The 17514-nt window shown below is 31.6% G+C and overlaps 2 protein-coding genes and 1 pseudogene across 6 annotated transcripts; all 3 read left to right on the top strand.

The window, feature by feature from the left end:
* Positions 1 to 664: 664 nt before the first annotated feature.
* Positions 665 to 1339, top strand: LOC127254408 (transcription repressor OFP14-like). The gene has a single exon (XM_051279500.1). The coding sequence runs from the start codon at positions 665 to 667 to the stop codon at positions 1337 to 1339; it is 675 nt and encodes a 224-aa protein (XP_051135457.1).
* A 1619-nt stretch (positions 1340 to 2958) lies between these two features.
* Positions 2959 to 8394, top strand: LOC127254603 (pentatricopeptide repeat-containing protein At3g16010). Of its 5 annotated transcripts, none has more exons than XM_051279807.1 (7): positions 2959 to 3280; positions 3510 to 5383; positions 5610 to 5790; positions 6239 to 6566; positions 7061 to 7151; positions 7227 to 7312; positions 8190 to 8394. In XM_051279807.1, exons 1-2 carry the CDS (start codon positions 3187 to 3189, stop codon positions 5333 to 5335), a joined length of 1920 nt encoding a protein of 639 aa, XP_051135764.1. In that variant the 5' UTR covers positions 2959 to 3186; the 3' UTR covers positions 5336 to 5383; positions 5610 to 5790; positions 6239 to 6566; positions 7061 to 7151; positions 7227 to 7312; positions 8190 to 8394. The 5 variants fall into 5 exon arrangements, with proteins under 5 accessions (XP_051135764.1, XP_051135763.1, XP_051135760.1 ...); XM_051279806.1 differs by having other exon boundaries at positions 3510 to 5388; XM_051279803.1 differs by adding an exon at positions 5953 to 6136 and having other exon boundaries at positions 3510 to 5790.
* A 2698-nt stretch (positions 8395 to 11092) lies between these two features.
* On the top strand, positions 11093 to 11805 carry LOC127254964 (DEAD-box ATP-dependent RNA helicase 15-like; annotated as a pseudogene).
* The last annotated feature ends 5709 nt before the right edge of the window (positions 11806 to 17514 follow it).

Here is a 17514-nt window from a genome sequence, read left to right as displayed (position 1 = left end):
TAATTTTTAAAAAATATATTATATTCTGGAAAATTGCTGTGTGCTTCCACTATTAAATAAAATTGCTAAATTTTATAAAATTTACTTGGAAAATTGGTTTATTCTTTTAGGTTTTTTTTTTTGAATTTTTTTATTTTTTTTATAGAAGTTAATATTTAATATAAAATATTATTTTTTATATTAACAACATAATTTTATATACTTTATATATATATAAAAAAATCAAATCAAAATACCAGACAAACAAACCCTTATTTTATTTAAAGAACATTTAAAATACAAAAGAAAAAAAACATAAAAATAGTGATTTTTTTTCTTTTAAATTTAATTAAATTAAATAATATAGTTTAAAATTTTTTAAAAAATAAAATTAAAAGAAATATTAAAATTACATAATAAAAATTTGAAAAAAGAAGTAAATTCAAAAGTATACGTACCTAAATAATCATCAATATTACTCACTATCCATATTCACTGGTCCAAATTTAGCCACTATTAATTGATTCCTAATTTAATGTCACATAAAGAATTGTTGTTTCACATTTTAAAAGTTTATTATTTAAATTCGTCTATATATATAATACTTCATCTAAAATTCTTTTTCTCACATAATATTTAGAACATACAAAATTTGATTTTTGTTTTTTCAGGAAATATAAAAAAAATGGCTAAATCATTTCAAGAGCAAATAGCAAAAATCAAACTTACCCGCCAAAGGATCCAATTCTCATTGCACCACCGTAGGAATTCGAAAACGACGTCGTTGAGCGCCAGGAGCAAGGAGAAGATAACCGCCGGCGTAGACAGATTCGCGTCGGAGAATTCGAAGTCGCTGTGCCAGGGAGAGTGCGAGCGCGTCGTAGCGGAGAAGAGCGAATTGAGATCGATTCTGCTCGAATCGCCGAGGCTCGAGTATCCGCCGCCGGAGAACCTCTGCCGCTCCGATAGGTTTTTCATCTCGTGCGGATCGTCGAGATCTCTAATTACGGAGGAGGTGTCGTCGTCGTCGGTCTCCTCCTCCGCCATCACCGTCTCTCCCGAGGCGTCCGGTGGAAAGAATATGGTGCGGCGGGAGAAGAACTCCGTCGCGGCGGACGATTACGTCGCGCTTATGACGTACTCATCGGATCCGTACGAAGATTTCCGGCGGTCGATGCAGGAGATGGTAGAGGCGCGTCTGGAACACGCCGGCGTAGCGGATTGGAAGTTTCTAGAAGAACTGGTGTTTTGTTACCTGAATCTAAATAAGAAGAAGGCGTATGGATCTATACTGAGAGCATTTGTGGATCTCATTGAGGATTTGCGAGAGAATTCCGGCCAGATTCCGGCCATTTGTTAGGCGTCGGAGCTGTGCCTTTCGCAAGGAGAAATGCAACACATTTTTATTTAAAATATTATTTTTATTGTCCTTATTTTTTATTTTTTATATCTATCCGTAAAACTTAATCCAAATTTATTCCATCTAAATATACTTAAAAAAAATATAAATAGGCTTAATTAAATATATTAAATATAAAATCATATATCATATAGATCCATTCATAATTTTATTTTTATCTTTTAAAAAAATTAAATATTTTTGTATACATTTAAATTTTATCTCATTTATAAAATTAATTTATATTAATTATAAATAAATAAATATTTTTTGATTTATTTTTATTCTAGAAAATGTTATTTTCTATAAAATAATATTTTTATTTCATATATTTTTAGTGTGATATAAATTTTAAAATATTTAAATACATATTCTAATTTTTTAATTTTATATAAATAATTTATTTAAAAAACATCAGTCAGACATTCATTTATATTAAAAATATCATATATTAATTTTTTATTTTATTTATTATTATTATAATATTAAAAATATAAATATATAATTAGATATATATATATATATATTACTATTCAAAGCCTGAGTCAAGTAGATTTGATACAATAACATTTTAAAATATTTTTTCAAAAAATTAGATTTGATTTGTTAGTATGCTATCAAAACTTGTATTGATGTTCCTTTTGACGCCATCAAACATTTTCTTTTTATTCGTCCCATAAAAATGAAATATTTTTTATTTTTAATAAATTTATTTATTTTAAATATAATTATAAATTAATTTAATTTAATTTTTAATGTTTTATACATAGAGTCCACTGAAATTTATTTTTTATTTTTTATAAATTAATTTTAAGTTAATTATAAATAAAATAAATATATTTTATTATTTATTTGTATTATATAAAGTTTTATTATCTATAAAATGATATTTATATTACATATATTTATTGAGATATAATTTTAAAAATATTTAAAATACTAACAACACTGCTCATATAAAAAAACAATAAATAACATCATAATTTATTATTAATAATTTATTAATTTACACTACTTAAAATACTGAGTTCTGAAAAAAAAGACTCATCTCTGGCGCCGGATGAAAAAAAGTACCATATACCATAGTTTTTTCTCTTTTACTCCCTTGTTGGAAAATATATTATTTATATCTATTTTAAATTAAATATATGTAAAATGATAATGAAAATATTCATTTCGTCTCACATAATTTGAGATCGTTGGTATTTTTTGTTTTATTTTATTTTATTTTTTATATTATTTTTGTAACATATGGAAGTACATAAATAAAAAACTCAAGTACATTATTTCGAAATTATATTTGTACAATGAGATAATTTTAATTTTAGAGTATGTAAATTGAAAACATAAGTTTATATAAAATCAACCGAAGTATATAAAATAAATTGTTACTCTAACTCATTATTAATTTGAAGGAACTGAATTTAAATATTTATTAATTCACATGGATGTAAATCAAAATCACCCTTTATTTTATAATCATTATTATTTATTTTATAAAATTATTTTAATTATAAATATTTTATTAAATATATTAACACATATATATACCTCTAAAGACTAATCTTCTTCCTCTATTTTCTTCTCCATTTTTTCTCCTACCGGCTCCATTTCGATTTTTGCTTTTAACTTCTTCAACCCGCTGCTTCGCCAAAGGGATTGAAGAAAATTCGACGTGTTCGGGGGGCGACGGACATTCCGGGTCTCACGTAGGTCCGCCCCTAGCTTCCATTGATATACCTTTTCTTTCCGGCCAATAAAATCACGTTAGGGTTTCGAAGAAGCAAGTGTATTGATTTAATTTGGGAATGAGGGTTCAAGGGAGAATAGTTGCCAAATCTATTGCCTGGAGGCGAGACATATCCACTTGTTCGTGTTTATTCGAGAGAATTAAGCAGACAGGTACATTTTTGTAGTTTGAATTTGAAAGCTGAATATTTGGGTCATGTGGTTCTGATACATTCTTTTATTTATTAATTGCTTTATTCATAAATTTGATCATCTAGTTGTTGTTTCTTAGTTGGTTTATATGTATAAAAATATGCTGCATTCAGTACTTTGCAAAGTCTCTAAATTGTTGTTGAACAGAGGACTAAGAATGGAATAAAGTGATGTTGCCTCATTGTTGCAGAAAATGAAATTGTTAAAATGTTCCAGCTGGGAGCTCCAAAAGATGATACACCACATTCCCGTATACGGAAAAACACCGGTGGAAGAGTTCTTGACGAAAGATTTATAAGGATCCTAAAGATTTTCAAATGGGGCCCTGATGCAGAAAAGGCCCTGGAGGTTCTGAAATTGAAGGTGGATCATAGGTTGGTTCGTGAGGTTTTGAAAGTAGATGTGGACGTCAATGTGAAATTGCAGTTTTTTAAGTGGGCAGGGAAGAGAAGGCACTTTGAGCATGATTCCAGTACCTATATGGCTTTGATTCGTTGCCTCGATGAAGCTCATCTGGTTGGGGTAATGTGGAAGATGATTCAAGAAATGGTCAAGAGTCCCTGCTTAATGGGCCCTTCTGAGCTTTCCGAAATTGTAAGAATTTTAGGCAGAGCAAAGATGGTGACCAGAGCACTCTCTGTTTTTTACCAGATTAAATACCGGAAATGCAAGCCAACATCTGGCGTATACAATTCCATCATCTTGATGTTGATGCAAGAAGGCCATTACGAGAAAGTTACTGAGGTGTACAATGAGATGTGCAACGAAGGCAATTGTTTCCCTGACACTGTCACTTACAGTGCTCTCATTTCGTCGTTTGGGAAATTAGGGCGTAATGATTATGCAGTCAAGTTGTTTGAGGAAATGAAGGTGAGCGGTTTATTTCCAAGTGCAAAAATATATACTACCGTGTTGGGTATTTACTTTAAACAAGGTATGGTTGAGAAGGCATTAGGATTGGTGCGGGAAATGAAAGATGCAGGCTGCGCACCGACTGTGTATACATATACAGAAATGATAAGGGGGCTTGGTGGTGCTGGGAAGGTTGAGGAAGCGTATACAGTGTTTCTAAACATGCTGAATGATGGTTGCCAGCCAGATGTGGTGCTCGTAAACAATGTAATAAACATACTAGGAAAAGGGGGATGCTTAAGTGATGCAGTTAAGGTTTTCGAAAGAATGGAGTCGTTGAATTGTGAACCGAATGTTGTGACATACAACACCATTATTAAATCTCTGTTTGAGTCGAAAGCCTCAGTTTCAGAGGTCACCTCATGGTATGAGAAGATGAAGGCGAGCGGGATCAGTCCGAGTTCTTTCACTTATTCCATTCTTATAGACGGGTATTGCAAGAAAAATAACTTAGAGAAGGCCTTGTTAATGCTCGAGGAGATGGATGAGAAGGGCTTCCCGCCTTGCCCAGCTGCATACTGCAGCTTGATCAACAGTCTTGGCCGGGCTAAACGATATGATGCTGCTCAAGAATTATTTCAGGAACTAAAAGAAAACTGTGGGTCATCCAGTGCTCGTGTGTATGCTGTGATGATAAAACATTTTGGGAAGTCGGGGCGTGTGAATGACGCAGTTAACCTTTTCAGTGAAATGAAGAGGCTTGGTTGCCGTCCAGATGTGTACACATACAATGCCCTTATGTCAGGGTTGGTGAGGGCCGGGATGGTGGATGAGGCTCAGTCATTGCTCCGAAGCATGGGCGAAAATGGCTGCATTCCTGACCTGAACTCGCATAACATCATCTTGAACGGCCTGGCCAGAACTGGTGGACCCCAACGGGCAATCGACATGTTTCTGAAAATGAAGAGTTCTGAAATGAAGCCTGACGCTGTATCGTACAACACCATTTTAGGGTGTCTTAGCCATGCGGGGATGTTTGAAGAGGCTGCAAAGGTAATGAAGGAGATGCAGGAAAATGGGCTTGAATATGATCGGATAACTTACTCGTCGATACTTGAGGCTGTTGGTAGAGTTAATGAAGTCGGTAAACTTGCAGCTCAATGAAGCAACACTGCCCTTTCCGATTGATGATTTTCAGCAGAACTACAACATGTTGAGTATGAAATTTCGAAGTTTTGTGATCAAATTATAACTTATAAAATGTTCCCGGTTTGATGGAAGGAAAGTTAACTACATATTTGCACATAGCATAACCTAGAAAAGGACGATTGGAATAAACAGAATTACTACATTAAGTTCTCTATATTCTGAACATACTCAGATTTCCTGTATTCCACCTGTTCTGAGTTATAACCAGAAGGTCTTCTGCCTTGCTTAGCCTAGTAAATACTCTCTTGGAGTTGGATGCCGTTGCAGAAGATTCTGGAAGAGCATCTTTTTTGGCATAACCTGCTTCGCTGGTCCTCCTTTCTTCGACTATGTTGTAGCAAAGAGACCATTCCGTCAAAGCCCTCCTGGCTTCCTGTTAGAGCAAAGATCTTTCTCCGATCTGTACTCAGGTGCTCCGGATTTTGAATGCTGAATGCTGGTGTTTTTGTATTCTTATGTTCTATTGTGTTTTGTATTTGTATGCTCTGTTCTCTTTAGTGCTTCTTGTGTTCTTTTCTCTGTGTTACTGCTTCGCTCTTGCATAATTCATTTTTATTTGGTGATTGTTATAGAGGTTGAGGCTCCTGTTCTTGATCTTTATTTCAAAGACTTTAGAAGAACTGGGTGAATATTACTTGTGCTGCTGTAAATGATGTGGGAACACTGATCCTTCAAAGTGTTACAATTCATAAATCTATCCGTTGTTCAGTTCCCTTGATTCACTTTCCTTTGAATCTATTCTGGCATGTCAATTATGTAAGCCTGGAAAAGCAGATGTTTTTGTTACATTTATTTCGTTCATGGCGTAATTTACTCTATATAGGTTTGGATGTTGACAATGATGTTCTCATGATTCAGGTTGTTACCTACGCCTGTGATTTCAATAATCCAAGTAAAAATGAGCGTGGTTGGTTTTTGATTTTCGGTGGGAAGATATTGAGTGGATTGGCACTCCCATATTGGAATGTGTTAAACATCCATTGGAGAAGGCTTTTGCAGAAGAGCTGGGCTGACCATTGAGAATATACACTATCTCGAAGTTCTTGGTTATGGATCTAGGGTTCCTTCAAGCTTTAAAATCTTGACAGGATTCTTTGGTAAAGAGCCAGCCAAACAATGAATGCTAGTGAATGTGTTGCGAGTGGGCATGCTCTGCAGTGTGTCATTCTAAAGCCTACATTTTCAGGTGAGCATTCTTTTGAGAATTTCTACCTCAATGATTGTTGTCCTTTATTGTTTGGAAAGCACCCCCAACCATGTTCTATAGCAATACATTTATTAGATTTCTATTATTCATTGCCGAAATGACACTACTTTATAATGTGTTTTATTATAAGATTGTTAGGTACAAAGATCAAGGGGTAACATTGCTTGCTTAATTCTTTTCTAGAATTTGGTGTAGCATGACTTGATATAGACAGTACTATCTGGTGCATTCTGTTTGTTTTCATTGTTAGTCTTCAAATGTGCTGTACAATTGAAGCTAGTTTGAATGCTTTCATGACATGATAATCACTTTGCTGTTTGCATAGGCTTAACTCACTGATGGGAAGGTGAACAAACTTTCATTTTTATAGGAGTTACATGGCAATGCAGTTTATATTATGTTTTTCTCATCCGGAACTTCTACATTGCGAAAGTGTTTCTCACAATTACATTCCACTTGGTTTTCTTTGCCAGCATCCTGGTTCATAACACAGATTTCTCAAGCATACGACTAAACCTTCCATGCCTGGTGGATTCATGGGGTTGTATAGTTCTTGATACTTATGTATCCTTTAAAGACTCTATACAGTCTACCTGAATTAAATTGCACTTTTATATGTTTCCTTAACTAGATTCTCAGATATTTTTTCGGTTCTTCTATTTTTACTATTGTTTGAGAAATTAACTTGAGACAAATCTTTGACTTTATGGCCAAAAGGAAGTTAGGTAACATTCATCCCTCTTCATCTTGCCAAGTTGTATACAACTTTTCCTTTTCTAAACTCCCTCTGTCAACTCTGCTATGTGTGTAGTTCTAGATCATAAGTGTACATTCATTTTTTTCTATTGAAGCCTTCCAATTCAATAAATTTTAACTTTTGTTTCATTTTCTTATCCAAGTTTAATTTTTATATATCAATATCAACACTACTAATATATATGAACTCGTACGGATGGCTACATAATCCACCTATTTTACCCCTCTCAAACAAAACCCTACGCCCACACAGCAAAGCATTCCTCCCTCCTCCAATTGCGGTTGCTACGTAGTGTGGTGCTAGATCGAAGTTCCTTCCTTCCCGGGCGCTTTGAAGGAAGTTTACCATGTTTTCTGCAACAATTTATTCTTGGTTTTTGTTGAAATCGGTTGCTAAATTGTAAATTGTGTTGCGTTCTACAGATTTTGTTCGATTTATTTTCTGCGCCTCTTTGAAGGTTGTCTGTCACTTCGTTCTTCTTTTTACAAAACAAAAATAAAAAATTGAGGTTTGGAATTCTGTGCGTTTGGTAACAATAGTTTCTTGTGTTTTTGTTTTTCCTTTATTTTAAATTTCTGCAGGTACTATTTTAATTGCTTTTTATTTGTTGGTGTTGTAGTATGGGTGAATTGGGGCGGTGGGTGGATTAGGGAGTGAGTGCGTATTAGATTATGAATTCATTTCTGCCTTTGGTTTGACAGTTGTGTTGGGAACTTTAGGTGCGATGAAGAAGAAGCTCTGTTTCATTTGCAAGTGTTGTTTTCATGTTTTGTTTGTTTCGGAAATAGGAGAGTAAATGCATATTATGTGCTTTTCTTCTGATTATAGTATTCGGTGTTTTTCAGCTATGGAGAAGAAGAGAAGTAGGGAGAAGGAGGGGATGACGTTGTCGAGAAGGCAATTGAAGGCCATGCATCGCAAGAACTGGCTACTGAAAATTCGTCATCCTTCTGTATTGTGGCACGATTTTGTTGTAATCTACAATTAGCTCATCAACATATATTGTGTTAGAGCAGTTATTTTTGGTGTTGAGTTTTATAGTTTGATTCACATTAGTACTTCATTTGGAGCATTGTATAGAGGTATTTTCTGCACCTTGAATCTCATGATCTACACTTTTTCAGGTAGGATAACCACATATTGTAATGTTGTTTGTGCAAGTTATGCATCTTTCATGATTTTAGAATGGTGCAGACGTGATTCAGCTGTGTTCCATCAGGTGTCACCCTGATGTTCTTTGCCTGCATTGTGTGGTTGAAGTTGGTTTCTTATGGCATACAAACTATTATTTTCGTGTACTTGCAAAATCAGGGGTAGATCCAGTGTTGAGAGGTAGATCCAGTGTTGATGGGTTACATCAGATGATTTACATTGAATAGGGGTAGATAGTAATTTCGATTTATAATAATTACTGGGTTGAAGCGAACAGACTCGTTCTCTTCCTTCGTTACTTTCTAATAGGGTGAAAATTTTTTCATCGCTCTTCGTCTTCTTCAACTCTCCATTGTTCTTCAAATCGACGAGGCTGGACGTGTTTGTAGAGGCGATTTTCTCATCGTTCTTCGTGTCTAAGTTTCGGTAAGTTCTGATTTTTTCATCGTTTCATATGATTTCAATGCAATTTAGATTAAATTAGATCGTTGTTCAATCTTTGTTTCTATTCGTGTTGTTGTAGTTTGTGGAGAAGCTTATTATCCGAATTTGACTAAAAATACGCTATAATTCAATCCAATAAATTGAATCCAACAAATTCAAGCTATAAGAATAATTTTTATGTCTAGAACTGCATATTACTATTTCTTATTTATTTTTATAATTATCACAAATATGTATTTTTTCTATTTTTTGTTATAGTAAAAAATAATTTTACATTCTAAATATTACTTAACACATATTTACAAATTTGGTTTAGAGGGGTACAACCCACGAAAAGGTCTACTATATATATATAGTCAGGATTATATTTGTTTAACTGGATATTAAATACACGAGATAAGAGCTGTCATGGCATAAATGGCTCTTGTTGCATAAGATCAACATGGTGTTTAACATACAACAAGAAGATTTTTTTCTTCAAATTCAAATAATTTCAACTGATTAAGCTTCTCCGTATTTCTTGCAAAACTCCTTATTTCTCGTACATGTTCATCTCCACTGCATGTTCAACTTTGGGTTGAATTTTACCATATGTTTGCAATCTATTGATTGGTCATATAACTCATTTTGATCATGGAAAAAAATTTAATTATATTTACAGAAGTATATGTTGAGGAATAATATAACTTGTATCATATCTTAACTAATGACATTCCAAATCTAATATTGTAGGAAGTGAATGTTCAAAGAGGGAGTTGTTGATACAGAGCTCTAATGATAAAAATGATTTTTCTTCTTCATCAGAATATTGTGAACATAGCAATATAAAACCCATAATAGAATATTCTAGAATAACATAAATAGCAGGCATAAGAAACTTCAACAGAAGAAGAGCTGAATCATCACAACATATTAATGTAATTAAAATGCATTAACTCCAACAAATATATGCTTTTCAAAAGCTTCAAAGACTGATATCTGTATGCCCGACGGTTCGCTACCTATGCCCTCGTACTTGTCTAGGCAGAATACAATATGTGCATTATGCACTTTCCAGTTGCATAACCTCAAGTAGTTGGTATGATTTCTTTGATCCATCAATTGTTATGAAATATCCTTCCATCCCTGTGAAAGTAGAGGGTTCGCTTGCTTAGATAGAAATTTTGAGAGCTTAGAAGTTCTTAAAAATGTTGATAATAGTAAAAAATTAACTATTTTATGTCATATTTTTTGGGAGGAAATAACTTTGATGTGATTTTTTTAATAAAATTATTTTTGTTAATGAATAGTTCTAAGTTATCGAAAGAGTGTATATTAATAGTCATCAATTTTTTTACATTAAATTAATAATATATATCTTCTTGATACTTCAGTGCAAAATTTTTTGGCCGCATGTGTTTTGATCCTAATATAATATATTTTTCTTAATGGACGAGCTTTGAATGTTATTAATAGTGTTCTAATTTTTGCATTATATATATATCCTATTCTTTCAATTTGTTTTACTTTCCTAACCTCTTCACATGCTTGAAATATTCCACTCAATTTGTTCCTACTTAATGTGTTAATTTCATATTGCGAGGCCTTTGCAACGACCCGGCGGCAGGCTTGAGGAATATGAGAAAACTCTATGATGAATTTGGATCCTTTCACTTTGTTTTGATTGTTTCTAATCTTATTATCAAGCATATTGCATTTTCTTTTTATTTTTTGGTATTTTTAAAAGTTTTTTTGAATTTGTCTTTTGTGCTGTTTAATGACTTTATCTTATTCTAAACGAAGCCCATACAAAAAATTGGATATCACAACTGATCACTGCTACTTGAGTTAGTAATGCACCGGGACAGTAATGTCTAATATTATTGTTATTATTGTATGAAAGAGGTCATTTCAGTACATAAACCAATATTCATTTATATTGTTTCACCTGGGGGTTGTGAAATGTCTTGAAGGCAAAATGTTGAGCATGTGCTAACAGATATTAATCGATTACCCAATTCCAAATGACTACTCTAGATCTATTCGTTGGTTTATATTGTTAAAAGTGGAAACAATACTGATTTTATTATGAAGTTTTAGATCTATGAATAGTTCTTGTCGTTGAAATTTGAATTTGATTTGACACAGTTTTGTTGGTTCTTCACCAATTCGACATGAGTGCATTCCTGAAGCTATACTGGGAATGGATGTTATCTGCCAAGCAAAATCTAGTACGGAGAAAACAACTGTATTTGTTCTTTCAACACTTCCGCAGATTGAACCTATATCACGTGAGTTGCTGCCCTGGTTCTATGTCATACAAGGGAATTACTTTACTAGGTATGTATTGCAACCAGACCCTGCTATATATTTGATAAATTGTTTCTTGCAGCTTCATGATATCTCAGTCTTTTGTTACCTACTGCAATTGTTGATTTATTAGTCATTTGGTTAAATGTGGTTGAATGGTATCTCCATTATAGATTTGTCATGAATTTGGAAAGGTTCAACACATATTTACAAGAGATGGAACTTGTTTTCTATGGTGGTGTGAACATAAAAATACACAAATAACTTCTAAAGAATGAGTGCCCTCACATTATTGTCGGTACACCTTGAAGAATACTTGCTCTGGCAAGAGAAAAGAACCTCTAATTAAGAAATGTGAGGCATTTCATTTTGGATGAATGTGAAAAAAATGCTTCAAGCTCTTGGTACGCGTTTCAAATTATCTGTTGTTGCATTGCATATGAACTCTATGTTATCTATGCTCACAAGTTGTCTGTGGGATCAAATATACAAAGAGATATGCTAGAGATTTTTAAGATGACTTCACATTACAAGAAAGTTACGATGTTTTCCGCTACACTTAGTAAGGAGATTTGAGCATTCTGCAAATGTGTGAATGTATGTAAGTCACCCTTCTGTTTGATTGTTTTCTCATTTCATTTGGATTTGAACTTCTTTGTTATTTTATTTTGGGGTTGTAGCGATTCAAGGTTCTTGGGAATATTCTGAACATTTATGTTTACTCAACCTTCTGATTGCGAGAACTTATCTTTAGTGTTGGGAATATTCTGAACATTTATTCTAACATCGAAAAATTCTTTCATCACAATTAGCAGCAATACTAGCTCTGATCAGTGAACAAATGCAGCAATTGATGCTGAAGAAAGTGAGCAAAACCAGAAGATGACCAGCAACAGTGTGAAGGGGCACTTTTCAACCGTCGAAGACGAAGTTTTTGTCATGGCAGATGAACATGTTGGAAAAAACTTTGTTCGATTTAAATCTATCAACCTCAACACCAAAGGCATCAATACAACATGTTGGCAACTCTGAAAACAAGTCTTGACAATGTCATAAAAAGTTTGTCTAATATAAGTTATTCAATTACACTTCGGTGTAGCGCAATTGAGAGTACTAGTATATATATATGATGCAATAAATGTAGTATGGAGTTATCCGACCACTTATAGAAAAAATATTTTTCTTTCATATTAAGTGTGATAGAATGGTTAGAATGTTGATTCGTCCTAATCACTAGATGATAATTGTAAGCATGTGCTGCGTGTACTATTATCATGTGTTGTGGATTAATGTTATGCATTACACTATGTTAACATATGCGTTAAGATCAATTGTGCCACGTGTTGTGGACATTAATGTAATGTATTACGCTATGTTAACATATGTGTTACCGATCAATTATGCCACGTGCTCTGTGGACATTAATGTTATGTATTACACTATGTTAACATATGGGTTATGATCAATTGTGCCACGTGCTATTTGGACTATTACCATGTGCTATTAGCATTTATAGTTATATTAACATGCAATTTTGTGTGAGATAAATTACGACATGTATTTATATTTTTACCATGTGTCTGTTAGCGCTTAATCAACGCCGTAGCTACCTACTAATTGTAAATATTGGGTAATAGAAACTTCATTTGAGGATAAGTTTTCACTTTTATTTTTGTTTTTGGAAATTTTGCAATTGGTTTTTCTCATTGGTCTTATTCTAAACTTTTGCTCGTATTTTGTACATGTAATCTGTGCTATGGTGTGTTCAAAACAATTTTTTCATTTTTGCAAACTACAGTGCTTTGGATGGCTGTATTATGCTTCGAATTTGAATTGTTAAGCTTGGTCCCTAAATTCGAATTGTTTTAGCCATTTGTAATTTGAATTGGTTTTAGTATCTAATTTAGTTCCCATGTCATCATAAAATACGTTAAATTTTGTGTGTAAATAAAACTTACCGTAGACACGAGCTGAGCAATGCTCTGCGGAAGAGTATGCCGACGGCAAAATATATACAAGCCGCAACAAACGTTTCCCGATGATGTGCGGAGATGAGATCAATAAAAATAAAGAAAAAAAAATAGCTAAGTGTGAGTTTATTTAATACTTAGGATCTTACATTGCAAAAAATTTTAAAACTTTTGCAATGACAACTTATAGTTATTTTTAAGTTATAATATAGTGTATTGAGATTATAACAAAAATAAAAAAGATATATCTTGCAGTTTACTTTCTTTGCATTTTATTTCAATTTAATTTTAACCATTCTTAATAAAATAAATCATTTTATATAATAATACATCAATATATTATTAAATTAAAATTAAAATTCAATATATAAATTAGAGTACATAGATAACATATTATATTAGGCATCCGTTTTTGTTAGGTTATACAATTTGATATTCATAAAAAAACACTTGCTCGACATCATTGCACTTTTATACGTCATTAAGTATAAAGTTATATCGTGTCATATAGTATACAATATTTACTTTTATACGCCATTAACTAAAGTTATACATGTCATATAGTATACAACATTTACTTTTATACGTCATTAACTATAAAGTTATATCGTGTCATATAGTACACAACATTTAATTGTTATTTAAAATATGTAATAAAGATAAGAAATTTATTTTCATATACAATCAATTATTGTTATTGTTATTATTATTATTATTATTATTATTATTATTATTTTTTTTTTTTTATAACGTTGAAATTTGCAACTTCTATTTAATGAGTGCGCTCTGGGTAAATTTTCGATCGAATATAATAGCCTGTAAACTAAGCCGACAAGACAAGTGATACTATAATTTCATTTACAATCAATAATTAGTTATACACACTTTACATATTAGCTAGATTCACCATTATTGATATGCCATTTATAATGCAACAATTGTTTACAAATATGATTTTTTTTTAAAAAAAAATAAATTCATAAACTTATAAATATACATATTCCTAATATACCAAATTCTTACCATTTATTAGTGCATAATTCAATATTTACACCTATTTTTATCTAATTATTTTTAATTAAATCAACAAACATATTCAAATATATCCAATTATTACATAAGACAAACTACATATATTGGAGACAACTCAGCAATAGTAAGCAACTGAAATAAGTTGTAATTAGTAAAGTTTATCCAAAATAAATTATATATATATGTATATACATTCACAAAAGGCATGTGACTCATGTCTTTGATTCCCTCTTCACCTTATTACAAGATATTATTTACAACGGATTCTTAAGTGCAAATAAGTAAATAATTATTTAATTCAAAAAGATTTCTTCATTTATTTTTATTATTTTTTAAATATAATAATTATTGAGGAGCCTTCTTTTTAGTCTATATAAGGAAGCACAATTTCATATACAAAATTCTGTGAATAGTTTGCATTTTATTTAGCTAAGGAGTCTTGTTCAATGAAGTCCTTCGATCGATCCTCCCGCAGGTCTTCTCTATTAATCCTGTCTTCTTTAATCGGATTTTCTTCCATATATACCTCAATGATGCATTTTCTAAAGGTTTTTTTTTTTTGAAATAAATGGAAAGTTATACACATTGAATATCATTTGCTATTTAGTAAACTTTTATATTAACGATTTTGATTTTCAAGTATCTAGATACAACCCAGTGTTTTATATACTAGTTTGAAAAAATTCGAAGAACTTACTTTTATTATCTTTAAGAAGGGAAAGATATCTCATATATTTTTTATTTTTTATTTTTGTACTTTTAGTTTTCTAGTTGAAAAAAAGAATCAAAGAACTTATTTTCCATGAAAATATATGTGAGAAAATAGAAGGTTTAGTTGGCTTTTATGACTGGTTTGATGAATTTGAATCGATATATTTTTCTGTTTTATTTATGATGATGCAATAAAATGGGGGAGGGGGGGGGGGTGGTGTTATGGATTTTCATTTAAATAATTGCAAGTTCATTAAGTTGTGCTATCAATGTAATGATTGGAGCGATTTGGTGAGACTATTTATTTATCAAGCCACAATTAATTAAAATTTATAGTATTATTTTGTTATAAATTACATTTATTAATTGATTCTTTTTTCTTGTAGGTTTGCCAAACCCCTATCGAAGCCGGTGGATATCCCCACCACTGATAAGCCGACTGGTTTAAGGTTAGGTCTAACTTTTACACAATATATTATTTATTTATTTATTTTTTTATTTTTATCGAATTAGGGTTTTCTTGCAGCCATTACTACCATGTCATTTGCTCGATTGTGCGAAACTGGTACAAAAAGATGATGGCAACCCTCAATGAGTATGTGGTAAATGATGAGGACATCGAAGACGATGATGCTGAGGAGATGACAACCCTCAATGAGTATCTGCTGAGGGTTGAGGACTATGAAGACGACGATGTTGAGGAGACCATCTTTGTTCTTGATCTTTAGATTACATATATATATATATATATATATGTATGGAGTTTGGTTTATTGTTGTCGGTTTGATGACATCGAATGTATATATATATATATATGTATGGAGTTTGGTTTATTGTTGTCGGTTTGATGACATCGAATGTAATTACATTTGTTTTGTTTCAAACTTGTGAGCCCGACTTCGGTATCTTTGCAATTTTAATTATGAAATTTAAAATTAGAGTGACCTATTGATTTTGTCAGTTTATCTTGTGCAATTAATCATTCTTGTCATATATTTGTGAAAGGCTAAAAGATTTTTTTTTTTGGCTAGTAAGACGAGGGCTTGATGAGTCTTTCTTTTTTTCTTTTCAACACTGGAAGATTTTTTTTTTAAAGAAAAATTCAATTAATTTAGGATTTCAGGTTCATTACAAATCAAACCAAAAGGTACATGGAATATGTTTTAAAAAAACCTTGCTTTATAAGATTGGTTCCTTACAAAACCAAATTTCAGGTTGCCTATTGGTTTTTCTAATCTTATCTTGAGCAAGTTGGTCATTCGATAGTTCTGGAAATTTATTTTCTTCAATTTCTAGCTCATGTTCATATTTAGATTCATACACAACAACATTATCAGATTATTTAGGTGAATCAGGCAAAGAAGAATCATTCTTAGAAAATTGTTCATGTTACGATACTTCGATGATCATATAAATCTTCACACATTATTATTACACAACATTTCCACCAACACTTCATTAGGCTTTCATATTAAGAAAAATCCTCATATGAAGTCTCAATATTTATATAAAAAAACATGCATATACAACATATTGCACATACATATATGGTTGTAAATTGATTATATATTTTCACTTCCAACGAAGGTATCAATAATGGCAACAACCGATGAAAGAGTCTGTTGAATATTGTTCCACATTAGAATATTGTGGGAACTTCCTACTTATTTATGCTGAAGGATTACTCCACTTAACACCAATTAGTTTTAAGTTAAAATTCCGAGTCTTTTACTTTTTAACATGGTATTAGGACTATAGTGCCATATCAGGTATTGATCTTGTTGTTGAATATTGTCCCACATTTGAATATTGTGAAAACTCTCTATTATTTATAAGGGTGATAGACTATTCTATTTAACACCAATTGATTTTAAGTTTGGAGCTTTAAATTTCTTTTTAACCCCTAGAAAGTGCAATGAAATCCACACAAGTAAAATTATGAAAAATTGGATAATTAAAGATCCATAATAACTATAGAAACATCTAAGAAGATATCTGCACAATTTTTTTATAATCATATATAAATACATATTTATGTATCACCATGTCAAGTAGAAGGTGGAGAGCGAGACCCAACTTATGAAAATTAAAAAGGAGAATCTATTTTTTCAAATCATGTGAATATCAATAAGCTTTTTCAGAAACTTCTACAAAATAAATTGTCTTTTTCTTTTCTTTTCTTTCTTTTTTTTTTTTTTTTTTTTTTTTTTGAGTTTTTAGGGGACAAAGAAGGAAGAAAAAGACGAACCATTTTGGTACAAAAGAGACAAAGATCGTGAGTTTCTATTTAACTGCATTTTACCAAACTCTGGAACGTAAATGGGACAAAGAGTTCAGAATCAGGTGGTATTAAAAAAAATTCAAAAAAAGAAATAAAATGATAAGAATAATATAAACTTTTTAATATATAAATACAGAGCCTACTAATATTTTAGCATTTTAATTATATTTTAAAAATATAAAAATTTGGGGTTAATTTGCATTTTATATATCCGTTTGTGCTAGAATTATGTGTTTTGATTTGTAGTAAAATTGTAATATTGTATGGTAAATAAATAGTTGTAAAATTGTA

Source organism: Andrographis paniculata, unplaced genomic scaffold (genome assembly GCF_009805555.1).
Source record: "Andrographis paniculata isolate CXL003 unplaced genomic scaffold, ASM980555v1 Contig52END, whole genome shotgun sequence".
Taxonomy (NCBI): domain Eukaryota; kingdom Viridiplantae; phylum Streptophyta; class Magnoliopsida; order Lamiales; family Acanthaceae; genus Andrographis; species Andrographis paniculata.
Note: the sequence above shows the minus strand (reverse complement) of the source record. Positions and strands in the feature narration are given on the sequence as shown.